Source organism: Fistularia commersonii, chromosome 32 (genome assembly GCF_037954325.1).
Source record: "Fistularia commersonii isolate RoL2024-O1a breed Wild chromosome 32, RoL_Fcom_v1.0, whole genome shotgun sequence".
NCBI classification, from domain to species: domain Eukaryota; kingdom Metazoa; phylum Chordata; class Actinopteri; order Syngnathiformes; family Fistulariidae; genus Fistularia; species Fistularia commersonii.
Genome location: NC_141315.1, coordinates 3962741 through 3990482, shown reverse-complemented (window position 1 = coordinate 3990482; position 27742 = coordinate 3962741). Strand labels below are relative to the sequence as shown.

At 39.3% G+C, this 27742-nt stretch overlaps 5 protein-coding genes across 9 annotated transcripts; 4 read left to right on the top strand and 1 right to left on the bottom strand.

Annotated features, from left to right (window-relative positions):
* Positions 1-284: 284 nt before the first annotated feature.
* Positions 285-7699, bottom strand: samd8b (sterile alpha motif domain containing 8b). 2 transcript variants are annotated; one of them, XM_086139950.1, is made up of 6 exons: positions 7560-7699; positions 5010-5585; positions 4104-4199; positions 3885-4002; positions 3635-3785; positions 285-2352 (listed from the first exon to the last, which is right to left on the bottom strand). In XM_086139950.1, exons 2-6 carry the CDS (start codon positions 5564-5566, stop codon positions 2048-2050), a joined length of 1227 nt encoding a protein of 408 aa, XP_085996076.1. In that variant the 5' UTR covers positions 5567-5585; positions 7560-7699; the 3' UTR covers positions 285-2047. The 2 variants fall into 2 exon arrangements, with proteins under 2 accessions (XP_085996076.1, XP_085996075.1); XM_086139949.1 differs by lacking the exon at positions 7560-7699 and adding an exon at positions 6868-7325.
* On the top strand, positions 7466-12113 carry LOC147215177 (dual specificity protein phosphatase 13A). Of its 3 annotated transcripts, none has more exons than XM_086139951.1 (4): positions 7466-7616; positions 8045-8187; positions 8291-8508; positions 8624-12113. In XM_086139951.1, exons 2-4 carry the CDS (start codon positions 8051-8053, stop codon positions 8815-8817), a joined length of 549 nt encoding a protein of 182 aa, XP_085996077.1. In that variant the 5' UTR covers positions 7466-7616; positions 8045-8050; the 3' UTR covers positions 8818-12113. The 3 variants fall into 3 exon arrangements, with proteins under 3 accessions (XP_085996077.1, XP_085996079.1, XP_085996078.1); XM_086139953.1 differs by having other exon boundaries at positions 7496-7594; XM_086139952.1 differs by having other exon boundaries at positions 7548-7685.
* Positions 12114-13460: 1347 nt separating this feature from the next.
* On the top strand, positions 13461-16806 carry LOC147215176 (dual specificity protein phosphatase 13A-like). The gene is made up of 3 exons (XM_086140044.1): positions 13461-13694; positions 13842-14059; positions 15461-16806. The coding sequence occupies exons 1-3, from the start codon at positions 13567-13569 to the stop codon at positions 15670-15672; spliced, it is 558 nt and encodes a 185-aa protein (XP_085996170.1). The 5' UTR covers positions 13461-13566; the 3' UTR covers positions 15673-16806.
* A 540-nt stretch (positions 16807-17346) lies between these two features.
* Positions 17347-21825, top strand: LOC147215175 (dual specificity protein phosphatase 13B-like). Of its 2 annotated transcripts, none has more exons than XM_086139934.1 (4): positions 17347-17501; positions 18910-19089; positions 20547-20767; positions 21532-21825. In XM_086139934.1, the coding sequence occupies exons 2-4, from the start codon at positions 18935-18937 to the stop codon at positions 21756-21758; spliced, it is 603 nt and encodes a 200-aa protein (XP_085996060.1). In that variant the 5' UTR covers positions 17347-17501; positions 18910-18934; the 3' UTR covers positions 21759-21825. The 2 variants fall into 2 exon arrangements, with proteins under 2 accessions (XP_085996060.1, XP_085996061.1); XM_086139935.1 differs by having other exon boundaries at positions 17359-17511.
* A 1545-nt stretch (positions 21826-23370) lies between these two features.
* Positions 23371-26387, top strand: LOC147215174 (dual specificity phosphatase 29-like). Its single transcript, XM_086139936.1, has 3 exons — positions 23371-23829; positions 24057-24274; positions 25332-26387. Exons 1-3 carry the CDS (start codon positions 23702-23704, stop codon positions 25565-25567), a joined length of 582 nt encoding a protein of 193 aa, XP_085996062.1. The 5' UTR covers positions 23371-23701; the 3' UTR covers positions 25568-26387.
* The last annotated feature ends 1355 nt before the right edge of the window (positions 26388-27742 follow it).

Genomic DNA, 27742 nt, shown 5'->3' with positions numbered 1-27742 from the left:
TCTTCTGTAATGCAATTAAAAAAACAAAAATTACTTTTTCATGATAGGATTTTTGAGTTTTCTTAAGATGTAAGCCTTAATCAGCAATATTAAAATAAGAGACTTGCAATATTTCAGTTGATTTGTAATGAATCCAGAATGTATAACATTTTTATTTTTTTAATTGCATTACAGAAGATAAAGAACTTTATCACAATATTCTAATTTTCTGAGACAGTCCTGTATTCTCTCATACACCACATAGTACAGTCATGGCCAAAAGTTTTGAGAATGACACTTTCACAAAGTCTGTTCCTTCAGGGTTTTTACGTGTTTGCCAGCTGTTTCTATGGTTGTGTCATTCTCAAAACTTTTGGCCATGACTGTAGCTTCTTGGGGTTTACATTTCGCCTATGCACCAAGCTGAATGTATTGTAATGTCGGCATGAACGCGCTGAACAATGACGATTTGGCAGTAAACAAACCTTATCTTTATTAGCACAGTTAAACAACAGTGGTTTCACTTATCTTCCATCTCCGCACTGTCCTCCACCTTCCCAAAACACCTTCACGGCCAGTAGGAAAACAGTATCTTAAAATCCCTTATTTGCCCTTAGCATTGGAGCTCCATTGTAAATCAAATGTACATGTGTGTACTTAGCAAATTAAGAAATCTACAGAAAATCCAAAGATTCATAATCCATATTGAACATTTTGTATGATTTTCTGGGAAATTATCCTCAACAGCACATGAGCAAACTTCATGTCACACAGTAAATAATGAACTTTAAGCTTTCCCATTCTGGACCAAATATCACGGGATGTGTTTAGTTTCAGGCCGTCTATTTTATCTGCTATGCAGCAAGTGTTTGTAGAGGGTTGTAGAGATAATTTGTAATAAAAGAGTTAGTAAGAAGTTGGTCTTTCGACTTCAGTTCTTTAATGATGAAATGACTGAAATGTGTCTTTTCAGTATCACCACAACATCATTGTTCCTCAATGCATGTAGTAGCCTGGAAAGTCCATTTGAAATACTCTTGGAAATTCTCTGCTCTAATGACAAAACTCTGTTACATCGCTTCTATGACTGGCAACTTTTACTCCATGAAATGAGGAGGCTGACTTATAACCACCATTACACCTAAAAAGCACATTGTGTTTTAAACAAATACATAGTTTTGAGCAACTGTAAACATACTTGTCCATGTGCATGTTGCTTTAACTTTGTATATGGAATATAAAAATACCTATTGACATATAGAAAAAAAATTAAATAAATTAATATAAACAATACATACAAAGTTAAAGATTAGCACGAGTACTACAGATGAATGTTCAAGGATTCATCGAGCATCAGAAAAAGCTTGGATGGTACCTAAGTGTGGTCATTTGCACAGTGCATGGATTGAAAAGGATTATACAACTAGTTAACATTGAAAACCTGTGGATAAGCATAATCAAGGTAATTGGCAAATCAAACTATATTTAAGACAGCTGGGGAAATAAAATATTCATTTTATATTTTTGGCTGATAAAAGTATTTGTTTCGCTAACTGGACATTTTATGAAATCATTACAGTGACATGACAGAATGACACTACCTGAAAGGGTGATGTTCACTGCTGAGGGAAAATGTTGTAACTGTGGCTTTCATTAATGATATGCAATTCCAATACTCATTATAGATGCGGTTTAAATTCCAGAGATACTGAGAAAAAATCCATTATGCTACATAAAATGACACCCCCTTAGAAGAAAACCTAAGCAAATGTTCACTTTACAAATCCGGCAAAGGAGGATAATGGAACATTTAAGAAACCCTGCAAGGTTTTGGGGATTATTACTTAATCCTGTTGAAAATGGTGACAGAAGAAGCAGTCCAAGAGCTAAGTCCATAAAATATGAGAAGGACGGGGCCTGTGTTTCCTGGCAGGGCTCGGCGCTGAAAGGATAACATCGGTCGTCTTTGTGATAAGAGTATCACCCTTACTGCCTCTGTTGGCAACTTGACAAAGCGAACACTAACAGCACAAGCATCGAAAGTGTCTCAGAGTTGCACTGCCGCTCATCATCCGATCAGCCTCCTCAACACAGCTGGTCGGGAGAAAGGCCAGCAGTACTCATTGGGGACAGGCCCGTTGACATTGCACTCAAAGAAGGAGAACATTGGGAACCAGATGCGAGCTCGCCGGCTCTGTTGGTAGGCCCGGGTGTTGGCAAGAGTGTGGTAGTAGAGGAAAAGTCTGGTTGTGATGTAGAACGCTATGAACACATCAATGGAATAGTGTTCATGTGCAGCCAGGATGAAGAAGATGCCAAAGAGGTTGAGGACCCAGGACAAGGTGTGAATGAAGTTCCAGCTCCGTGGAGTGTCTATTGAAGAAAAAAGTGGTTGAATACACACTGCATTTACAACCCAATAAAAAGCAAGATCAAGAATTCTTATTTATTCCATCTTATAGATGTAATGGTGTAAAAGCTTTTTCAAACATTTCCTTATTCCTTTTTTGTAAAGTACATTTCCCTTATATTCCATTACAATTTCTTACTGCTTTTCAGTTAAGTGCTTTCTGGTTTTTAAAAATCCTGAAAAATATTGGGTGATTTCTTGCTACTTGCACAGGTTTTTTTTTGTCACATTAATGTTCAGGTTACCAAGCGTTTTGGCAAGTTTTATCTAGGTTTTAATGTATTCAGGTAACATAATGATATGATCCTAATCAATGTTGCCTGTGAATCACCTTGATCAGCATGTCAATTAAAACCTCCTGCAACTGCTTATGTTCTGGGGTCATATTAATTGATTTGATATTGGGATCCGTTCCTATATTGAGCCAGAGTACAGTCTTCCATCCCTAGTGGATCACTTGAGCAAAGATTGTTTTTTAAATATTTAAGTAATACTCTCAAATGTCACAATATTTTTGGCTCATTTAAGATTGGGAACATGGGGTCAGTTGTATTACCAAAAAAAAACATTAGATGGCAACAAAGGACCAATGTTTCTAAAGAGGGCTAAACACTTTCTTCCTGGACCTGTCTTCATCATGAGTAATACTGTGATCTCACAGGCTTTAATAATAGGTCATATGTTCTCGTCAGTTTCATGAATCAATGATAGCCGAACCCCGAAGCCCACTTTGATATTTCAATGGCTATATAAATGTTTGTAGCTAGAGAACATAGAGGGAGCATTGAAAATGAATGTAATACTGTCTCAGGTGGTAGTGAAGCATCAACTACTGTTCACAAGAAATTAAATTATATCTCCGATATGGCTTTGAAGCTCACATCAAGGTGTCATTTGTTTTCATTGGTCTTCTCAAAAATGTTAACACAAAAAACCAACACCGTACAATCAAACTTCCATTAAAGCAACATTGTTGGACGTGTTTGTAACATGTCAAGAAATCTTCATTCAAAAGTGATTCCGTACTACGTCCGTTAACCATTAACCATTAAAGATAGCGTGAATAATCCCTCTACTAAGCTGATCTGACAAACTACTGATCAATTATTAACAGATAAGGAACACAAATGACATTTGGAACTCAATTTGCTTCTTGTGAGTTTCAGATTTGTTTTTAGGTGATACTGGCAACCCCAGAGGTCTTAAGACAAACAGCTGAACAGTATGTCAAGATAGGATACTCACATTCTGTGACAAAAAAGTTGAGCATGGTGAGGACGACAGTGTGGCCGCTGAACATGTAGTCACCGCAAGTGTGCACCCCTGTCAGTGTCATTCCAAAACCACTCCAGATGGCCACAGCCCGTTGCAGTTTAGCCCACATGTCACCATACATCTAATAGCACACAAATGAAGGGATATTACAAACCATAACCTCACCAGAAAGTCAGCAGTCAAGTTCTAGAAGATCTTGGAAGATGAGTCGGTGCGTTACCTTTCCGGAGCACTGCAGATGCTGACCCGGCACAGACAAGGAGGTGACAAACATGGTGATGCAGCGCAGCATAAACACAGTCCCCATTAGGCTGCACATGCGCCGCAGAAGGATGGATCTTAAAATCACAAGCAACAGTGAATGTTGGTCTTTTGTGTACTTTACTAAGGTGACACATAGTTCAGGTCTGATGAGTCAACAACATAGCTTGAAACCAACCTGTGTTTGTGTAGCAGCAGCACCAGCAGCCAGATGTTACACAAGATCACTCCACTTGCTTCAGCCATGGAAAAGGCCCATGGTATTCTAGGCACACTGTTGAAAGAGGAGACTTAACAATAATAATAATAATAATAATAATTGCAAAAATCATTTATCGGTTAATGGATGAGCCTTCGGCCAGGCGATACGGAAAAACATGATATCTCAGTATGCTGAAACGGTTATTAAATTTATATATCTTTTTCAGGGGTGAGAGTAATACATGGGAGACATGAAACGCACAATTATGAACTGAGTGCATCAGCAGCGTGGTGAGAAGTAGTTTTTAAATTTTAGTAAAATAACTGAAAAATGCTTCTCAATTAAGTGTTCAGTCTGACCTTTTGAATAAACAATTTCAATAATTAAAATTAAGTGTGCCTAATCCTTTGATAATCTTCGACATTCGGTGCCCACTAATTTATTGCTTATTCTCAGGGCATTCAGAGGCAATTTAAAGCAATCTTTGGTTATTTGGTGCTGATTTTTTAGGTTGTTAAGTGTTGACTAATAAGCGATTAAGTGTTTAATTGACACTGCTCTAAGGTGAATTTCTTTTAGATTCTATGTAATCAGATTACCCAAGAGTCCCGGTAGTGGCTCAAAAGTGGTTAGAACAAAACCCACAGTCAAAAGTGGGTCATTTTAAAAGACTCTCTAAGGTCTCTGAAAACCAAAGCAGCCCATCAGAAGCATGTGGGGACAATAATAGAAACATAGAAGGAGGGCAAGGGGATGTGGTGATCTGCCAGCTGATAAATGTTTCTATGTTGCTCAGGTGGCACATGGCTGATCCATATATTTCTTTTAGCAAAGGCTGAGAAAGAAGGCTAAACAAACTTAACGACGGTCTATCAAACTCACCTGTCTAGAAAAATATCGGGTAGCGGAGGATATGTGCGCATGTCAGGCACCCTCTCGTGCACAATGACCATGACAAAGGACGTGAAGCCAAACACAAATACCACATAAATGGAGCTGAGCACTGTCTTCCAGTACTCTGGATCTAGGCGCCTTGTCTGCTGCTTATACTTCCCGTTGGTGTACTGGTGATACTCCTCTCCCACCGGTGCTGTGTCAGTGCTGTCACAGTCTCTGCCCAGGTCTCCGTTACACAGCCAGTCCAAGCTGCCTCCCGAGCCAGTGGGAGAGAGGCCGTCATATGGAAGGCCCAGCTCTTCCAACACATCGGCATTCTGTTTCTGTAGCTTTCGGATCGACAGCATCAGCCGCTTAATATCCCCCAGAACTTTGAGCTCCAAAGGCGGAGAGCGGAGATCGTACTCGCTGAGAGCGAGCAGGCTGGTGCCGTCCAGTCGATGCCTGTAGCACAGCAGGTCGACATAGTCGGAAAAGCCCTCTTCCTTTAACCACTTGGCAACGTGTTTGGGTGTCCAACGGCGGACACTCAGCTGTGTCATTTCCAACTCCCTCTGAGGGCTAGAAGAACAGAAGACATATATTTGACAGTTGCCTGCTATGACTAACAGTGACACTTCCTCACTGACATTCTTGGGAGGAAGCTGACACTTTATTTCCACAGATTCTGCAATTCCAGAACTACAAACTTTGTGTGAAACCTCCATAGAAAACTCCCTCATTTGACAGCTTGTCTCAATAATAAAAAAAAAAAAAAAAAAAAGATTTGTTTGTTTCAAAACTCTCAGGTAATTATGTCAGAAATGTACCTAACCAGTACTGGCCTATTAAAATATGTTTCATTTGTGGTTGATGGAGAATAATAATGTCTAGATAAATACCTAATATCTTGTTGTTTTGACAGCTTATTGATTGTTTGGAGAATTTGAACAGGTGAATCTGTGTAATATAAATCCTCACAAAGATCATAGTCTTCAATTGCAATGTACAAAATCCATCACCTGTAAATGTCAACAAAAGATTTGCCACAAATTACCAAACAACTGTTAAAATGAAAGGCAATCAATATTCTGCAGAGGGACTAAGTACACGTCATTCAGTAATTTGTTTCATAGCCTATGATGAGATCATGATAACTAGTATCAAGCCTTGAGAATTTTGGATAAACATGTTCCCCTCTGCCCTGTCCTATGGCTTAACAAATAAGGAAAATGTATGTCAAATGCCATCCCTGATAAATGTGTCTCGCATTTTTTTGCAAAGGTAATACAAAAATGATAATAAACTATGACATTACATTACCTTTTTTCCCTCATATAATAATATAGAATACAGAATATTTTTTACATATTTTTCAAATTACAAGTTCCAAGTATCAGATTCAAAGTGCCCCACCGTTCATGATTCCGTCTTTTAGCATCGATGGTGCACTTAAGGTAATTCTGAATTGTGAAAATTAGGTGACAGAAGGATTCAAAATAATGGTGATGTCACAAATTCAGCTTGAGGGCCTGCCTGTCCGAAGGGGATTTTAAATGAGTAAAATTTTTATTGAAACAATTTGAAAAAACTGCCTTCAGCCTTTTAGTATCCCACTGTGCGAACACACAGTCGATGTGTAAAAATCAACTGGCGTGGTAAATACAGAAATCCAAGCGTTTGACTGGAGGGGGTGTTTAAGGAACTCAAACAGATAACAAGTGTCATGGATGCAACAGCAAAGAAACAAACACTCTTGCAATACAAAAATCCTCCACTCTTCCTCCTCGTGGATGGATTCCTTCACAGTTTTCCCCCAAACAATTGCGTTTAAAAATGCAAATGAGACAATCGTATTTGATACCTATGCTCGCTCTGCGTTGATTTCCAAATCATGCATCTTGTGCGTCCTGGAATACAAAGGCCAAGTTTGAAGTTGATGTTGTAGAAGAGGATAAAAGGCGGATTTATGCATTAAGAGAGTGATGTGTGATGTAAAAGAAGGGCAAGAACGTTACCCTGCACAGGGGGACCACACCCTGGAGAATAACAGTAGGTAAAGGAGAATAACAAGCTTTATAGCATCACTTAAATCAGGAAACGTCTTTAAACTGGTCGTTTGCCGTATATATCCTACTGACACCCTGACCTGAAGACATCACACTAGCATTCAGGTTGAGATTCCATGAAGGTTATGAAGGAATTCCAATAGCTTTTTAAGTCATTGTCATGGTTTTATCATAGCGACTGTACGACTTTGTACTCGTACAAATCACAAACGACCACCCGATCCAGTTGCACCCATCCAACACGAGTACCCACATCGCAGTGTAATGAAAGAAAGCCAGACCGGGTCTTAAGGTGTAACCGATATCTTCCCACGGCCAGAAATAACTGATATTTTTGTAAGCTAACCGTGTAAGTCACCGCTGGCATGCCGGAAGAGAGCATCATCTCTGTCACAACACTCCCCGGGAGGTTAATTCGGTTCTGTCAGGCGCTAGCTAGCAGGTCACAGGCTAGCTTCATCTATCCGCGGTCTTCGCGTTCACTCACCCGGGCTGAGATGGAACACAAGACGACGCTGAAAGGTGACAGACTTCCTAGCTAGCGGTACGCCATCTCACAACAATCTGAGGAACTCGTATCACATTTTGCTGTTGAAAAACACCGGGCTTGACGGTAATCATTTCGCCCCGGGTTCGCGCTGGTTAGCATTGTTTATAACACAAGGTGGTAATGTCCAGATAAGCTGCGCACTTAAATTCAATAACGCTTGAGAACGATCCTTGCCAACACTGACACCATCTGGTGCAAAGAAGGCGCTGCAATGGACGGTGTCAAAATGCAGATATTTGTATTTCTACCTGCTGTTCGAAAGCTGAGCACTTTTGCTTGGATATGATTTTTTTTCTCAAAAGATAAATTGAAATGAGCAAGATATAGAATATGGATCAATGAATCATTTTAGACCAGCATCTGTCATTGTAAATGCACATTTCGAATCGGTTATAAGAATTAAATGCAAGTTTTTCGTGCAGTGTATCATGGATAATCTGCAAGATACAAGCCCGGTCTCCCCTCCCACTCCATCTGTGAAAGACCTGGTTAAAATTTTGTACGGAGGAAAACGTTTTGGCAATCACATGGATGAAGTTTGGCCAAATCTATTCCTGGGAGACATGTAAGTCTCGCTGTGAATCATCTTTTAGCATGAAATAGCATGCACATTTTGATAGTATTCCATTGTAGAAATGAATGAGACTCCTTTTTTCCTCCACATGCAGGTCTGTGGCCAATGATCGCTTCAGCCTGTGGAAGCTTGGAATCACTCATGTTCTGAATGCAGCTCACGGGAGGATGTACTGCCAGGGGAATCGTGAATTCTATGGATCTTCTGTGGATTATTATGGAGTGCCCGCCGATGATTCGCCGTCTTTTGACCTCTCCCCTTATTTTCTTCACTCGGCAGAGTTTATTCAAAATGCGCTTGACACAGACGGTGGTAAATATACATCGCTTATTTTCAAGTCTGGCCGTGAAAACATTCATTTACTCTGGACCAAAATCAATATAACGTTGTGATGTTATGGGCTTATCGACCTCTCCTATGTTACCAGCTCGGGTTTTGGTCCACTGTGCGGTTGGAGTGAGCAGGTCGGCGACCCTCATCCTTGCGTATCTAATGATAAGGCAACACTGTACCCTTCTAGAGGCCATCAATAAAGTCAAAGAGCGAAGGTGGATTTTCCCAAACAAGGGATTCCTCAAACAGCTCCGGGCCTTGGATTTGAAACTGAGGACGACACCGTGAAAATATCACAACCGGCCAGTAGGGGGAGAGATACTTGTCTCCCTCTTGGTTAGTTCACAGAGTTGATGCTTGTGCTGTGGGTCCTTAAGATGAAGCATTTTCGGTTTTCAAAAGACACTTAGCATAATATTAGTTGTGTAAATAGAATTTCAGCGTTGGCTAAATCGGATCATAATTCTAATTTTACATTCATGAAAAATACCTAACATTTATGGTTCTGTGCAGTGCTGGACTGTTGGGAAATCATTTACTGAAGTAAATAGAGACCTTTCGCAATCTAATTTACAAATAAGTGTCCTAAATTTAAAATTTGACTTAGATAAAAACCTAAAGAATTTTTGGCAAAGCTTGCACAGGACATCATTTTAAATTATACGTATTCATTTTCTTATTGTTAACAAACAGAACTCCAAATTAATATTATATTTTTATCAGTGTGGAGTCATTTGAAATACTTTGGATAAAAATTTCTTTCCAAAAACATATATTTACAGCATATAAGATTCTTATTCACATGTACTCGTATACAGTATATATACTAGCTCAGTAAGTATGCTTTGTTATTGAATCTTTTGCTCTTATTCACATGAATACATGTCAAATGCAATAAACTTTCATTCTAAATCCCTGCTTTAAATCTCTTTGGAATTTCTAGTCAAAAATACCTCAAATAAAAACAATAAACAGAAGCATTACATAATGCTTCGTAAATTGAAATAAGTCCACTCCAGTTGAATTTTAAATAAACCTGTTTGGCATTTACTTTGGCCACCTGTACAATCACGTTACCCTGTGTCCGAGCTCACTAAAGCAAATTTTAAAGCGTTAACTTGTGCACTTGTCACAACAGCTGTGATTGTTGAATCATTCATATGGTGTATGAACAGGTAATAAATTAATGTAGTACGCTTATTTATTTATCAGATACTGGATCCCTAAAGGTTTACCGTTTGGCCCAGAAAATCAAACCAGCTACCAACCTAATAAAGTCCACTTCTCTAAGCCTTCGGGTCATAGCTTCCCCTCGAGCTCCTAAAAGTTACAACCCCATATGTCAAGATTTCATCATGACAAAGCCATTAACAAATCAGACTGTTAAATAAAGCCTGTTAATAATGTATTTACACACCGAACTCCTGTTTCTCAACCCTTTACTGAAATTTCAGCATTTTTAGTGTTTCAATTACAAATATACTCACAAGAGACAGTTATATCAGGAAACAATAGATTCTTGATGTATTCATCATGGCATTATGTAATTAAAAAGTAGTTGAAGCCCATTATGTAATATCACAATATCAATTAGGCTAGTTTTTTAAATATTGCATTTCAATATTCAAAACTTGTTTTCCCTGTTGGTTAAGAAGTATATCCAGTAAGGAAAACTGACCAGTCCTTAAAGGGATCCCCGGTTGCCAAGACGTTATTGTACTATTTGCTCAACATTTGTACCAGCTACCTAAAAACAATAATAAAATCTCTCAACATATCTTAGTTTGCATAAAATTACAAGAGAACTTTTCACTCATTGGCAGCCGTTGTTGTTTACGTCGCAATGCAATCTTGGTAGAGACGTCACAAGGTTGCACTGGGCTTGGTCCCATTCATACCCTACGGCGCAAAAACATGAAATCTGTGCAACCCTTCCCATTTGAAGCCGAGAGAGACTCGAGCGAGGAGGATAGCGCTGAAGACCGAAGTCGTAATGAGTTTCCAAATGAAGACGACTAAAGATGCGAAGAGGGAAGAGTTGGGCTAAGTTGCCGGTGTGCATGTGGCAACTGTTTTGCTATTGGGCTATTAGCAGAGAGAGAGCGTCTGTTGTCAGGAGCCCCACATTTAGTCATTGGCTGTTTACTGTAGATTTATGGACCGCTGTGCAGACCAACCAGGTGACTCGTCGACAACTTCCACCGTTACCAATCTTTCGTCCACAGATGCTACTTCTGCAGTGGTGGGTTGTTGACATCCTTGCAGGAGAACATCCAGTGCCTCTTTCCTGCGGCAATTCTTTGAGCGGGCTTCACTCATTTTCTGAGGACCTTTTGTATGCGTGTGAAAAATAAGAGTGTGGGCACGGCGCTTTCGTGTCTGCTTAAAACTAGCAGCACCCCTGAGCTCTTTCAGCAGCTTAGCTCGGCTAAATGTGTCAAATGTATCCGGAGAGAAGCGGCAAGATCACAGCTGCGGATCCTTAGGAAGTTGTGTACGTCCACAAGCAATTTCCCACTCTTTTCTACTCTTCTTGTACTTTGGTAAGCTGTTTAGACTGGCATCACTTCCTTTGTTTCCCTTGGACAGGAAATCACTCCCAAAGCAGCACAATGTGGCATTATTATCGCATCTACTGCACCATACCGAGCATAAGTTAAAACTTGTGGAAAGCCAACGTTAACACTATGCAACCTGTGTACGGCATCAACCATGCATGGATTGTGCATGCAGTACAACAATGCCTGTGCCCAAGGGTTAAAATATGTTATAAATTGCGATTTTTCAAGAGGAAATTCTTTGTGCTTTTTTAACATCACATTCTGGTATAAGACAAACATCAGAGCGTATTTATGCTCATTAGTCCTCCCAGGGTTTCTTTGAAGGTTAAGGGTTCTGGGATAAATCCAAACTGCCCATGCTTCCCTTACATATAGGTAATTTAAAAGATGTTCCAGTTGGCATTTGAAGGAGGCTAGAAAATATTTTTTAAGGTAATATTATGACATGATTATTACAGGTGTGTTGAAAGTCCCTTTATACAAGCTGCATATGGATTTTTTTCAGGGCTCTAGTTGGCTTACACGTAATAATCAAAACTATATTTTCTCAAAACTTCATTCAAATGTTTTTTTTCTCACATTGTGCCTGCAGTCGGTAAATTAATGCATCACATTATGGTGTTAATGTACCTTCCTTTCAAGTATTTGAAAATGTAATTATTTTTCTCAATGGCTCTTGACAGTTAACCCTCTGTTCATGCATTTGAAATAATGAGCATTAGCTTTAAGGGTTTGTGTTGCTTTTTTTGCCTATTGCTTTGTACACTTGTTGTTTTAATAGTCGGTTCAAGAAATACAACCTTTTTCTTTTTAGACACAAACTGACCTTTAACACAGCAAAGTTATTTGATGAAAATGTCCAGTATTATGTCCGGTAACATGCATGTATGGATTCTGACAATCAGACGAAGCTTCGCCTGGATGCATTTTACCACGAAAGACTACGAATTCCACACACCATCAGTCAGTAGCAATAGTAGGACCTGATATAATCTTTACTCTGTAGAATTAAAAACCTGAAGGCTGAGCTGGAGTTTGTTGTGATGTGTCTTTTTCAGAGAAATTAAATGTTGACGTGCTTCTCATGAAGGAAAATGTGTCAGCCACACGTTGATTTATAGTAAAAAAATACAAGATACTACAAGTAATGTGCTACTTTTTGAAAGAAAAAAACATTGCTTTTTAATTACACTCTTTGGAAAGTGATTCTTATAATGTGTAACACTACATTTCCCTTTTGCATTACTGTGCAGATTTTCTTATATAGAGATTGGCAAAAACAAAAAATCAAATTTTGAACCAAACAAGGAGGAAAGACACACATGGTCTTCATAATCATGTTTGAACACAACACCGATTGCAGGATTATTGGAGAAAAAGAAAAAAGCCCCGAGTCCAATTTGAAGAAAAAAAAGCGTTGAGAAAAACCCATCAGGAGATGTTACATAAGCAAAAATGCAACTGCCTTGAAACATAACAAATATCAATAAAGATATTTGTGGTTAATTTTGGGGCACTTCATTTTTATTTCTATCATGAACACATGACATCAGTGTATGATCTATAGCTGAGATAAGATGCTCAGTTTTGAGCGAGAATATGTTAGATACAACTCAGACTAAAGTAACAATATTACATTTATGCCTTCAACCCAACACTGCACTTGATTAGATGCTCTTTTTTTTCCAATCATTGCAAGTTGGATTTAACAAACCACACGTCATTTATCAATTAGAAGACGCTACACTTAAAATAATCTATCAATGACAGTCTCTGGGTTAAAATGACCAGGAGTGATTTATTAACTGACTTTGTAAGCAAACAATGAGTCGAACCACATCCTCTTGCACACATCTTACATCCACATTCATAACTATGGAGAAGCGTTAAAGGTCACATTGCAAAACAGGGGTTGTGATTGTTTCTTTCAACTGACAGACCTGCAATACGACAGGAGGGTAAAAAGAGATTTGTTTTTTTTTCTCGGGTGAGGACTGTTTGATGTTAGATGAAGGCGGCGAGGCAAAATTTGCCCCTTTTTATCCAATTTTCTTTCACAAAACATTCATTCGAGAGTGGTGGACTAACCGCTTTGCTATTTTTGTTCAATAAATGCTGCATTACGCCGAGCATTTCTGCAATCCAGCAGAAGCAAAGCACTTAAACATTTGTCCATAATTACACCCAATTATCACGGGTTTATGGAATGATTCATCTTGGTTTGAGGCTTATTAAATCAGAGTCCCACCGTGGTGTGAAAAGCAGAGCCCAGGCTGCGGTGTTTGTTGTTCTGCCTCCAGCGCAAGTAAGACTACACGCTAGGTTAAGCACTAAATTGGGTAACTGTCCAGTGACAGCAGATAAACACCTGCTTGCACAGATCATCCTGTGCTGGAGTAGAAAGGAACTGCTTTAATGCAACAAACATTTGGGCCAGGGATCGATCCAAGACAGAGGATTTAATTTAAGAGTTAAAATGTCAGCCTTGAAAGGAAAGAGAAAAGAATATCTTACTGTGAAGGATCTTCAGCGGATTTTGGACTCATGCAAACTAAACCTCAGTCAAATTGACGAGGTTTGGCCAAATATATACATAGGAAATGTGTGAGTATATACTTTATTTCAATTCCATGTGTGACTTGATGAGTTTGGCCCGCAGTGCTATGAGTAGCTGACATTCTTGAACACATCTGATATCAGCTACTATATCATTCGGAAAATGTAATACTCTTTGTATCTTTGTGTTGTTAGGGCTATCGCTCAAACCAAGGCTACCTTGCTGAAATTAGGCATAACTCACGTATTGAATGCTGCTCACTCCAAGCAAGGCAGCATCGGGAACCAAAGCTTTTATGGCAAGGACATCGAGTATTGTGGCATTCCGGCCGATGACTCAACACACTTTGAACTGGACGTTTATTTCCGGCCCGCGGCCGAATTCATTCATAGGGGTCTGAAGTCTCCTGACGGTAAGACTCTACGAGGCTTGTTTTCCACAGGATCTACTCAGTTTCTTTGGGCGCCTGGAAAAATAAAACAATATAATGTGAGGATATTAAAATATTTTTTTCAATATTAAAATATGTCATGGCATTTGCTTCAGAATTCAAATAAATACACCGCTGTCATCAGAAACGGTTCATTTATTTTTTTGTTTTGATTATTTGTTCATTTTCCAGTGTTTTACTGTTTTCCCTTTTGTTTTTTGTTCATTTCAGGATTTACTCATGTGATGTCTGGCAGATAGTAGAAAGTAACATTTTTAAGTTAACTTTACAACAATTTCTTGCCAATACTGAGAACAGCCTGATGATTTTTAAACAATGAATGCAAATGTAGGTACATATATTTAACATTTTTTATCTAGGTCTGAAAACAATAAAGTCAATGTTCCATTCAAAGGGATTAAAAGGGAAAAGTTCAAAAAGACTCAAAAGAAAAAAGACCAGGATATAGATAATAAAATTCATATTGAAGAATTATTGATCTATGGTGGTCAAATTGTCTCGGCTGGATAAAATTTTTTGTTTATTTTTTTCAGATTGGGAAAGATAAACTATAGACTAAGTGGAAACAACTGCAGATGGAAGATTCCTTCATTGACAATAATTTGTAAAACCTGTCCCAAGAAGGAATTTCATATTACTTTTCGTAGAAATGTGTTATTGTTACTTTTGTAATTTAGAATGACAGTGGTATAATATCATTGTAATTACTTTAAAAAGTACTACTAGTAACACAAGCATCTATAAAGGTAGAGCAATTTGGAACTGTACATTCTTGGTTTGATTCCCAGCCCCTCCTAGTGTGTCAAAGTGTTGTTGAACCCATAACTGCTCTGGTAGACGGCAGCCTACTGCTCATGGTTCATCCATGATGGGTTGAATGCAGAAAACCAATATCCCCAGGGGAATTAATAAATGATTATAGTTAGTTAAATGCAGTTTATATCACAAAACAGTTATGTTCCACTTCATTTGCTGTATCATTAGAAAACTCTCCCGTAAATCATTCCTCATGCCACCTGCTCAATTTAATCTGTAACCTAAATGTGACATCTGAAAATATGATTTAAGGACAAAAACCATAATAAAAATTCATCTGGTCAGGTCAGTGGCCATGAATCCCTCCTTAGATGCTATCAAGTAGCGAACGATTATGGGTTTAAAGGGACATTGGGTCTCAGTCTGAAAAATATCCTTAAATGAACAAAGACCATGAACTGTAGGCACTATTTTTAGCTCATAGCAGGAAAAAAGAAAAGGCCACAGTGTGAGATGGGCAGTCATGTATGATATTAATAAGACTGAGGCCTCACACTAATCCTGCTCGCTAATAAGACTGAGGCCTTCATCTTGTCTTTTCTTCAGGGAAAGTGCTGGTGCACTGCATCATGGGAATGAGCCGCTCATCGACCTTGGTGTTAGCGTACCTCATGATCTACCATCACCTCCCGCTCAAACAGGCTTTGCAGAGATTGATCCTGAAGAGAGCCATCTACCCCAATAGGAATTTCCTGGCTTTGCTGTTGGATCTTGATCTGCAGCTTACAAGGAAAAAGAAAACATGCCAGATACTGTGAGCGAGACACTTTATAGCGACACTTCAAGGGATGTGACACTTTGGTCCGGAGTGAAATGTCCTAACGATTATCGAACTCATTGCCAAGAAATGTAGTTCGGACAGGAACTGCATGTTCACCAGGACTTAGGTGACTTCAGTGATTCGAGATGAATTTTTGATGGAGCGCCTCAGGCAGCGCTCACCAAACAATTCCAAAAGTGGGGGATCGGGATCATTGGAGGACAAAGAGACAACAAAAAAAAAGTGTTGCAGGATTATTTATAGGGAAAAAAAAATCAAGTTTAAGAAAATAGTTAAAAAAAAAAAAAAAATGAAAATAGCCCTTCACATTGTGTATTAGATACATGAAATACACATGTGTTAGGCAAGATTTTTATTTTCTGTGCAACATTTGTACACTAATAACCCCATCCACGCAAAGCCTGTATCACAGGTCTATGATGGCGATTTTACCTCAGCAGTATGGATCTACCGTACTGAAGGTTAAGAAACATTCATGATTTTGTAAATGCGTTACTCCGTTGACTGAAACGAGTTGCCAAGAAATTGCATTTGTGTTTTCTGTCTCGCTTTGAGATGTTTACTGTCTTACTTTTGAATGTAAAAACTTGATACTTATGAGGGACTTTCCTGCTGAACATGACTTGGTCCACCTTTCTCTATCTTAGAATAAATGACCATGCTATTAGCTTAGTTGGAGGGAAACTTTTGAACATGTAAGTACATGGATTTCTGCGTGTTTAATAAGTGGGCAAGACCACCAAACCTTAATTTTAAGGCTTAAAAAAGGAAAGCCGGAAAGGAAGAATGGCCTTTTATTCTGGTGCAACCATTGGGTCTGTTAATCTGCCTCATATGCAACAGCTTAACTTTAGATTGTTATTATGGTATAGCCATTTAATTTATTTTATAAAAACTGCTTACTTTATTCTTTCTTTTTTAAAGTTTGGATTTAGTGTTTCACCTATCTTTTGTGAAATTGTCATCCTAAATTCGTATTACAGCTGTAAGGACCAAACATGGCAGTGAAAGTTGTCTGTTAGATTTGCTTGAGAAACAACAGAAGTGTTTCTGTCTGTCTTTCGAGTTTAACATTGCAATTTAAAATGGGAATAAACAGATTATTATCAATTGTCTTTTCACTGTGTGGCAGTTTTTCCACATTAGTTAAGCTGATCCCCAATAGGCATCAAAATATCTTTGGTTCTCAATGTTTCACCACAAACACACACATACACACACACATATTATGTGATATCCTGTTACAACAAAAACAAAGTGAAAAGAAAAAGCAAAAGTCCAAATGTTTTTTAATGTCCATTTGTAAAGAGTCATTTTTATTTTTGATATTTTATTTGACAGTGATTAAGAGATATTGATACTGTTTGGTTTTTTTTTTTTTTTACAGTATTTTAACAATCACAGACTGGGTTTGCACACACTCCCACTCAAGTTATAAAATGCAAACCCTGATGTTTTTTTTCCTCTACCCAGTGGGTAAAATGGAACTTAAAATAAAGAAAACCCCACATTTATTTCCAAATGCTTTTACATACCCTGAACTGTGTCAAATCCCACCCAGCTAAAGTACTGCACCAGTGATATAGTTCTACCACTGTTGTCCTGTTCCCTCCCCTGTGCTGCTAGCTCCAGTAACCTTTAAGGAATGCAGCAGATGATGCCAAAATTATTTCAGGCTGAGATTCGGATGTTAAAATAGCGTAAAAGGTTGCAGGGTCGGTTACCAAAGAGAACAGAAACGGTTGTGAGTGTCGACCTACATGTAACTCTGACAGTGAGACCTGGAAAACAACGTTTCCAGCCAAGGCAAGTTTCGGTGTGTTTTTTAATTACTGTGTACAGCTTATCAAAACAGCCTATGGATTCATAATGTATACCTTAGTTTGCAAGGTAAACATGTTTATGAAGCACTTTTTATACTGTGACTATACCACTTGACTGATTACCGTGCTGTCTTGTTTTATTAATTCTCCATACAAATGCAGACAAAGCAGATCCGAAAGGCTGAGGAGAGAAGTGTAATTCATAAAACCACTGAGAAAAGGCCTGGAGGCGGTAAAAAGCCATTTTTATTTGCCCTCCATGTTAACCATGGGCACTTTCCCATACATAGCATCTTTAATTACACAGAAGTAGAGCAGGAAGGACAGGTTAGCCTAAGGGGAAGCAGTGAAAGCAGCACTGCAGCTCAACATGTGCACCAGGGAAATCAGTTCTCTGCCCTGACTGTGGGAGGGAGGAAAGGGTTGTACTTATAGATCAATGAAGAGAAAGAAGAGCCTCCAGGTAGTTTGGGCACATGTTGTACACACTGCTTTCCAGACACATACACCCGCCTGGAACCAGCGCATCCATAGCGGCTTCGCTGGCATACGGCATCACATGTGTGAAAAGCATGAGATTGATAAAGCCATCATGATGTTTGAGTGAACTTCCATATGCCGCGACAGCTTAACAAAAGGTCAGCGAAACAGATTCGGTCTCAATGACTCATCCCTGTGGACACGACAATAGATCTCCAAACCCGAGTACCACATTATGTCTCCACAGAACGCATACAGAATGCAAATAAGAAGCAGAGCTGCCATCAGTTTCTTTACTATAACAATGCATATACATCACTTGTGTATCCCCAGCCTGGAGCAGAATCACACAGCAGCCTAAATGGATGCTAATATATACAATACGCATTGTATAAGTCCCTCTAAACCCCAGAGTGTAAATTGTAAATGCACAGGTTATACTTGCCTGCAGGAAATGAAAAACTGATGTTTACAGCCCTTGAATACCAATTTTTATGTATCTCTGGAGATAAATAATCTAACAAGAGCTGGTGGACCGTGGATAAAATAATGAGAGCATCATAAGGCCATCCTACAATTATGTGTTCTTGTGGTCCTTTGCCACTGTGGAGTGCATTTATAGGCATAATTATAGTCTGTATTTAAAGTCTGTATGCCTAATGTTTCAATTAGTGAGCCACATATTAATGCCACATTGTTTCTCAGTGTTACGGAGATGATCGCCGCTCGCTTTAGTGCATTTCAGGATATTTGTGCCTGCAGTGGTACGTTTCCTTATTGATAAGCAAGTAATGAGAAAACAAACTTTCCTGACACATTCAATTCCTTCGGAACGTGCTCCAAATATAAAAAATGACTAGTGTTCAGCCAGTTAAAACAAAGTAAAAAGTGATGTTTTTTTCATGTGACAGGTTGTAAAAGCCTAACCATCCAGACATGCCCAGAGGCATCAGCTGCTCATTGAACCCTGAGGGGGGAGATGGCAGGTATGAGACCCCCCCGGCTTCAGAGCTCCACAGACTGATGTGGACAAAGAGAGGGGCCAACAACCATCTGAACGAAGTCCAGCCGAGGATCTTTTTGGGAGACATGTAAGAACGTACAGCATTATGGTTGTAAAGCTGCTCAAAAACACAATTTTGAACACTTCTTTTCATGAATGGTCGTGCTCATTGCAATACAGAATGGACTTTCACTGACGTAACACACTCCTTTTCAGATATATCGAGAGACATTTGGTTGCAAGAGAAACACACTGATGCGTGTCTTACTAGCCTGTTATTGTATTGCAACACCATTCAATTCAGGCGTAAACATGAATGCATTACATTTGCAAAGAGTTACACAATAACATGGACATACTAGCAACCACGAGCGAATTACAAACTATTTTGAGAGGACCTGCTGTCTTGCTTCGGAAAAGACACCGACAAAAGACAGCCTACCGCTGTAAACTCTCGGTCTATCGAAACCAACCAGGCTATAGCTCTTCATATATCAATCATGTCAAAGCGCCACTTGATTTATTAATATTTTTAAAAGTCAAACTATGCTTTGTAAATAGGCTTATTTTCAAACATCTCAGTTGATTTGTGGGGTAACTCAAGGTTCCATCCTCAGTTTTCTCATGTTTTGGACATATCCCATCTATGATTTGGACTATAAATATATATCAAAGTTATGATTTACGGTTGAATTTCATCCATCCGCCTTCTGCCGCTTATCCTGCACTCAGGGTCGCGGGGGATGCTGGAGCCGATCCCTGCTTTCGTCGGGCGAGAGACGGGGTACAGCCTGGACTGGCCGCCAGTCAATGGCAGGGCCACATACAGACACAAACAACCATTCACTCGCTCGGGGCAAATAACCTGCTGCGTGTTTTTGAACTGTGGAAGGAAAATCGAAGGAAATGCACCCAGACACGGGGAGAAGATGCAAACTGCACACCGAAAGATCCCCCTTTGTCAGAACCAAACTGAAGCGCTGACCACTGCAGCGCGTATTAAATTTTAATTTTTTTTTATAATTTCCTCAATCACTCATCATAGTGTTGTTCACTTTAAATACATATGGAAGACTAATCGTCCTAGATCACAATGTTTTTCAAAGTGATGAAATAAATAAAAACATCTGACGTAACTTTTTCGCGTCGAAAAAACAATTTAGTTGTTTATGTCAGGGTGTTGTCTTTCTTGGCTTCGTGTGAAATAAGCTGCCTAGGGAGCAATGCTTTTCAATCTGTTGGTATATGAAAATTTTAATTTTGCACCTCTTTGGATTCCCGAAGAAAGCGACAAATACTGACAAATACCTTACATGCTTAACTGCTGTTTTCAATCACTTGGAGCCCAGTTGGCCCATGTCCCTGACTCAAAACCACATATGGATAAGCCCCCTCAGAGAGATATACAAACTTCACAGCATCAAGTTTTGCTGCTTGGTTCACTGGATGGTGACGCTTTTAAATAATAAGAATGCCTATTGATCTGTTTTAGGACTGACTGTGCATAATCTTTGACATTTCCCTGTTGATTGCTATTCTTTTCAGGTACGCAGCCAAAGACAAGAAGACCCTCCTTGCGCACAACATCACCCACGTGCTTAATGCCGCCGACGGGAAGTTCAACGTTAACACAGGCCCGAGCTTCTACCGGGACACCAAAATCACTTATCATGGAGTGGAAGCATTCGACATGTCATCATTTGACTTGAGTCCTTTTTTTTACCCGGCAGCCAATTTCATCCGGCATGCTTTGAGCTCGCCCACAGGTGAGAGGCTCTCAACATGCACAAGGTTCTTCCTCATCATTTCCACGCATTAACATGGGGAAGACATCTTTTTCTGTAAGGCAAGCAACAGAAAACATTTGTCAGTCAATTCCCATTACCGCAGCCCGGGTTGTATGAGTCATTAAAATGCAAATCAATCACTAAACATAATATCAAGCTAATATCTTTCCCCCATGGTAATCTTCTCATAGGCTCAGACCTTGGCCAGGAAAATTGGTTTTAAATGGATTGCCCTGGTAATTTGTAAGCAACACTTTCATTGGACATGGAAATTACACAATTATGTTTGTGGCCTGTGCCTGCCTGGCCTGTTATGCAAAGTGAAGTCAGTATCTGACATGACAGTAATAAGATGAAGCCTCTTCCTTCACATGCTGGCTGATCAGGGGCTCCAGTGTGTAGCGGGGCCAACAGTAATCCCCAGCAGAAATACACAGACGCCAAGACAGTTCAATTACGCGCTCCTGTGCGCACTAATCCTTAGGTCCGATAAGGAACCAGGGATTACCGTGTGTAGAAACATTTGATGCGACATTGTTGAAAACTTTTAGTCAGGAGTTAGAAGTACTCCTTGCTGTGATGTGCATGCCTTTTAATCCACAAAGGAGTAACAAATTAGACAGTTAGAATAAAGTTCACCACCATAATCCAGTTGTTGCACGGTTGTACATATAGTCACGGAGCTAGCGGAGGATGTCTGAGCACAAGACTAACACATTTACCGACTATATTTTTTCTGTCAGGTAGAGTTTTTGTCCACTGCGCAATGGGTATCAGCCGTTCATCCAGCCTGGTCCTGGCCTATCTGATGATCCACGAGAACATGACATTGGCGGAAGCCCTTAAAGCTGTGAGCGCCAACAGGAATGTTTCACCAAATGCTGGCTTTCTGGAGCAGCTGCGAGAGCTGGACAAAACGCTGCACTGCCAGGGATTATCAAGGAGATACGGTCTAGAGGGCCAGACGTGACACAGCGTCCATCGTTTCATACAGCTCTCAGAGCTCTGATGTAGATAAGAAATAAATATAATTAGGAATACCAAAATTGTGATGTATGCCTCCACCGGCCGGTTTACAGCCATTTCTTTTAATAATCTAATGATTTATGGAATAATAATAGTAATGTGAGACAACCTTGTCACTTCTCAACCAGAATATCTGGTATTGCACGAGACATCGGGCTCACTATTAGAGCTTTGGAAAAACTAGAAATCCTAGTATATGACTGACAAACATTCAACGGGAAATAACATGAAACGTTATAGAATAGCTGTCAAATATCTTTCAGCAGCGGAAAACTATTCATTGTTGTTTGAGTACTGCAATGACAACTTGAACCTCAGTTCTGTTCTTTATAGTTGGAAATGTTTATTTCAGAACCCTCGGGTCACTAAAAGCAACCGTATGCATTTATTATCTGATGTTATGATCAGTCTTTGGCACACCAACTTTACATTTAGGGCAAATTCGTGGTATTTTGAGCATCTGTCAAAAGACATCCAGCCAACCTACCAACCAAACAAATAAAACAAACACCCTAAAGTAACATATCTTTATGCTAAAAGTAGTAAGTAGCAGTTGGACTACCATTAGCAATGAGGTGTCAATAGTAATGCGGTGAAAAAATTAGGACGATAAACTAAATGTTGTTGTTTTTTTAGTGTAAATCCTAATAATGTGCCCTTAAATCCTCAATCTTTCTAAGTCACAAGTCAAATCAAGTCAATTTACATTGATACATTTGTGGATAGTAACTAGGACTCTGATACTAAATCTATATTAGAATTTATAGCTCTTTTCCTTACTTGAACATTCCATTTTAGGCTAGTTTATACAGCCGGAGAAAATCGTGTATCTCCATATACATTTGTTTTTATATATTTGTCATGACCAAAAACACAAGGATATGCTCGTGATTTCCAAGCAAAAACGCTCCTAAAACTAAAACAACCAATTTAGAATTGTATCATAACCCCACTGACAAAAAAAAAAAAAAGGTTTTATTTTTTTCTGGGATAAACAATACAAAGAGCTCTTGGGAAACTACCTCAGAAATAGCATCTGAGGATCGAATCCTCTCCCAGAGCACACGTGCAAAACACCCTGCAAATCTAGAGCAAACAACATACAAAACCGTTTTGAATTCCTATCGCTGTAATATGTGAATTAGAAAACGTATGCATCCCGATACCAAGCGCCTTCAGCTGTTGCCAAGTCGGACCTGAGCCACAAGTCTTCCTCACTGCCAAGGAGACTCGGCTTGGAGGCATATGGGAATAGAAACAAAACAGGGTTAAGAGTCAAAAAGAGTTCAATGAATAACAACGTATATGCACATTTTGATGAAAACAAAGACGTGCGTGACGATTCCAACGGTGCAAAAGAATAGCCTAATTAACAATTCTACAATAAAATCAATCCTGTATTGTCACCCTCCAAAAACACAGTTTATATATGTGCTTCATAATATGGTCCAATGAGACCTGTTGTAACAAGTCAACACGGCTATTGGAACTGTAAACAGCGCTATGGTTTTTCTAGTAGAAGTTGTCACAACAGAAGCAGTCGGGCTTCTGTCAAAGTCATCTGAGGAATAAATAGCCCACTCTCCTCCTGCCCAGACTGGTATCCTCAGCTGTCTGGTTCCAGCAGGGCTCAGCCTTCATGCAACACTGATATGCAGCTCAGATGGCAAACAGATCGCGCTGCAGGCAACAAGGTTAGAGTTTACTGTAGGTGCTTTCCAAATGCCAGAGGGAAGAAAAATAACAGCAGAGTAGCAAAAAAGAAATTCACAAATTTCCAACCCAGGGAACATGAAGTACTTGGAAAAGTTATAAAGCTGCTATCCAACTTTTGCATAATATAATCTGTGATAATTACATGACAACACTCAAGCGACAGTTGCAGATATGAGTCCAGAGGAGGAGTCACAATATCAGTCACCACCCACCTGCGATCTGCTCAGCCTTCTGCTGAAGAACAGACGCCCCACTGGAGCTGTCAACAAGGTTTGGCCCAACCTCTACATTGGAGACGCGTAAGTGACATTCTCACTTCATGGCATGGCTGCAATATGTTGATTTGAATATGAAACTGTTGCTGCAAACAAATCCTATATCTGGCCAACCAGAGGAACGATCATGAATTCCGTGCAACTGATGCACCGATGATGCATTTGTAGAAATATGCACCCACGGCTGCTGTGAGCTATGAAAAAGCCCTTAAAACTCCAGTCCTTCCATCAAACTGTATGTCACGTTGCAGCGCCACAGCTCTGGACAAGCCACTGTTGGTGAATCTGGGGATAACACATGTGGTAAATGCCGCACATGGCCGCCAGCATATTGTTACCGGGCCACATTTCTACGAAGATATCGACGTACTGTATCATGGAGTGGAAGCAGCAGACAGCAAAGCGTTTGACTTGAGTCCATTCTTCAACCAGACAGCTGATTTCATTAACAGTGCTCTGATACAGAAAGGTATCGTGCATCACTTTAGCATATCCTGTCAAATTATGCCCATATGGAAAGGAATCGGTTGAAAAAAATTTCTATTTTATATGTATTGTATGGTTTAAAAAGATCCGTTTCCAATAAACTACACTTTAAGCAGCCTCAACTTCCACAGTCAGACCCAGTTACTTCCTCTTTTAGTTGGTTGAAAACATTAATCGGAGGGCATGAATTTAAACTTCTATTTTATGTGTGAAACTAAATTGATATTAGTTAGCTTATTAAGCTTTGATTTTATCTCGAGCTTTGAATTTAAGCACCGTCTACACCGAGACAATAAATGTTTTTTTTTCTGGCGATGATGATGAGGCGCGGCGGTCTACAGAAATGTCTTTACATAAACCCAAAGGCCATAAAATGCAACACTTATCTGAGTGCTGACACAAGCAGGTTTTATAAGTTAGGGCGCACAAGAAGGTGCAGATTCAGCTTCAGTCAAGCAAAAACTCTATAATCTCAAAACAATCAATGGTGTAAATATTTGATCATATGGATTTATAGTCAGAATCTCCCAACAGTTCATGACCGTTTTCAAGACGACCTCCGAAATTGTCCTCTGCATTTTCTGATATCACTTAACATGCGGGACATTTTTTCCCCAACAAATTAAGGCGAACCCAAAATGTACTTTATATTCCATCACATAATTACATGCGTCACAAAGCACATTAAAAACCAAACCTGCAGCCTACAGGCAGCAAGTGGTCGTGACTCCTCCAAAAATTGACAGAACACATTGTTTTTATCGTAGATACTTGAAATGCAGTCTGGAAGTTTCTTCAGATATTTTTGCCAGGCAACATCTGATTTGAATCACACACATCCCTAACCTTTTACAAAAGTCTGTCGATGCAATTTTGATTTTATCAGAAAAAGAAAAAAAAAAAAAAAAAAAAACAACCTCCTGTCCTGCTTTAATAAGTTAACAGTTGTGCTGTGGAAAAAGGCCCCAAAACAAAATGAATGCATAATTTGCAAGCAAATCAGAATCCGCTGGCTTTGTGATTCTATCTGTTCTATCTAGGTAAGGTGCTGGTCCACTGTGCTCGAGGAATCAGTCGTTCAGCAGCTCTTGTTCTGGCCTTCCTCATGATCAAAGAAAAACACACCCTCAGGGAGGCTGTCCAGACTGTTTGTAGGCACAGAAACATTCTCCCAAACATTGGATTTCTCAAGCAGCTCTGTGAGTTGGAATTATCTTTGGCCCGGCAGAGAAAGACAACATCATGTCAAGATGCAAAAACGACGTTTGAACGTTAAAACATCATATTAGTCATTTCAAGATGCATTTATCTCATTTTCAGCAACCAACAAATTATGAGCCAATAACATTGGTCATTTTGAAGATGTGAAATTTTAAGCCCACAGTTTGAAAATACTTCTACACAGAGCTTCCATATCTTGCATCAGGAAAAAAGTGAAATGCATGGTTTTGAGTTTTCACCTGCAAATAAATACATCAACCAATCATGTTTGGTGGTAGTCATTGATGGATTTTACTAAAGACGGTAATGGAAAAAAAAACAGTAATCTGGCTTGACTTGATGCTCTTCATTGGTTCAACTTATTACAAATGTGATTTGATAATGGCTTGACAAAATTAAGATTTTACTTAATTTGTCAAATAAGCTGACGCTGAGACTCGACTCAGAAAAGGTTTACTTTCGAAACTTTCTCAGACGTATACTGATGACACCATCTCCTCAAAGTTTGTTAAATTCACATCAAAAATGTTGCATTTTCTCATGTGTGACTATGTTTCATTTATCTTTCAATGTTTTGATATGAATTGATGTGTTCTGGATGCTGTAGGTTTAATCCCTGCTTTAAAAATCAATCCCACCATAAATGCTCTCCGATTATGTGACTGCTGTTGACCCTGCTATAAAAATATGATCGAATTGTATTAATATGGATCTGAAATTATCTCAACAAATTGCAACATTTTTCTTCCTGTCGAGTTTTGTGGGTGGAATTTGCACAATTACGGTCTCATACCCGACAACTGACTGGACAATAAAGAATTGTGTTACATCGCTTAGCTCAAGTCCCGCCTACAACACTGAGCCGCAAAGCAAAAGTTTCCTAAGAAATTCCAATACAAAAGTTTGATGAAGAGAAGTTTTCTTTTAAACACTGATGTAATTAAATATTTATCTAACTTGAAATAATATAGTAATTGTCTGATGAATTGATATTTTAAGTGATTATACTTCTTTTTACCGCTTGCCTATCCCGCTTGGTTAGACAATAATGATTCCAAAAAAAGCAACAACTAAAAAAAAAAATCACTTTAGTTTAAGAAAAAAAAAAACAAACCTTAGTTGAATTTGAAAATCAGCCACATTTCAAGTACAATGCAATATTTGTACTTTGTAATCTGGTAGTTATAAAATATAAAAACTCTGCTATAGCTTCAGGCTTCTGTCAAATACACAATGCAATTAGCTCATTAAAGCAAATGCAGAACAACTGCGAACCGCCTCCCGCCGTACATGAACGACACAAAGACAGTAGATGGCTATAAATAAACAATGCTCTGTTTATTTATTCACATCTCTCAAAACACTGTGTTTTAACTGCTGCAATGCAGCATGGTGCAGTTAAAAGTGTGATGTCTAAAGAGGCTTGATACAAGATGACAAAAATATGCCAGCATGGTTCTGAACGTGTATACAGATTCAGGTCAGACTTTGAAAAGAGATGAAACGCTGAAGCCATCTTAATAAGAGATGCTCTCCAGAGCACACTGGGAGATAGAGCGAGAGAGAGAGAAAAAGAGAGAGAGAGAGAGGGAGATGCTGTCAAAATAAAAGGAATATGATATCATAGGTTTAATGATTTCACTGTCAGAATGAATGATGCCACAGTAGGAAGATATGAGGGAAATATAAAGGAGTCTGATGGTGTGAAAACTCAGTCTGACATGTTAGCAGCTTCATCCAGCCATTCTGGAATACACTCATCATCACACTCTCACTTTAGGGGCCTGCATTTAGATCACTGAATGGACCATGCATATCATATTAACATGGAATCAAAGACATGTGCCATCCTATGAAAATCACATCTGTCTTACAATTTTGGCCCGGAGAGGTTCCATAACATCCCTAAATGATGTTGTGGTGCAGAACTTACACAGTTTTCTCGCAGCGTCTTAAGAAATGCAGAAAGGCTAAGAGAGACTGACATTATTTCAAGGAGTTGCTCGTACGGCTGAGCGAAAGCTCACAGCACCCTGCTCACTCCAGTGAATATGGATATCCTCTGGCAAGTGCAAAGTTTGAGTAAGCATAGCTTCCTGCCAGCGGTGGAGATTAAAGTTGTGTGTTTAGAGGTGGATGACAGGGACTGGCTGGGTGGATGTTCTCCCCAAAGGCAGCCAACGTGGCAGCTAAGGTCAGGGGCCCGCCACATCACCGCCCTAAAAATATC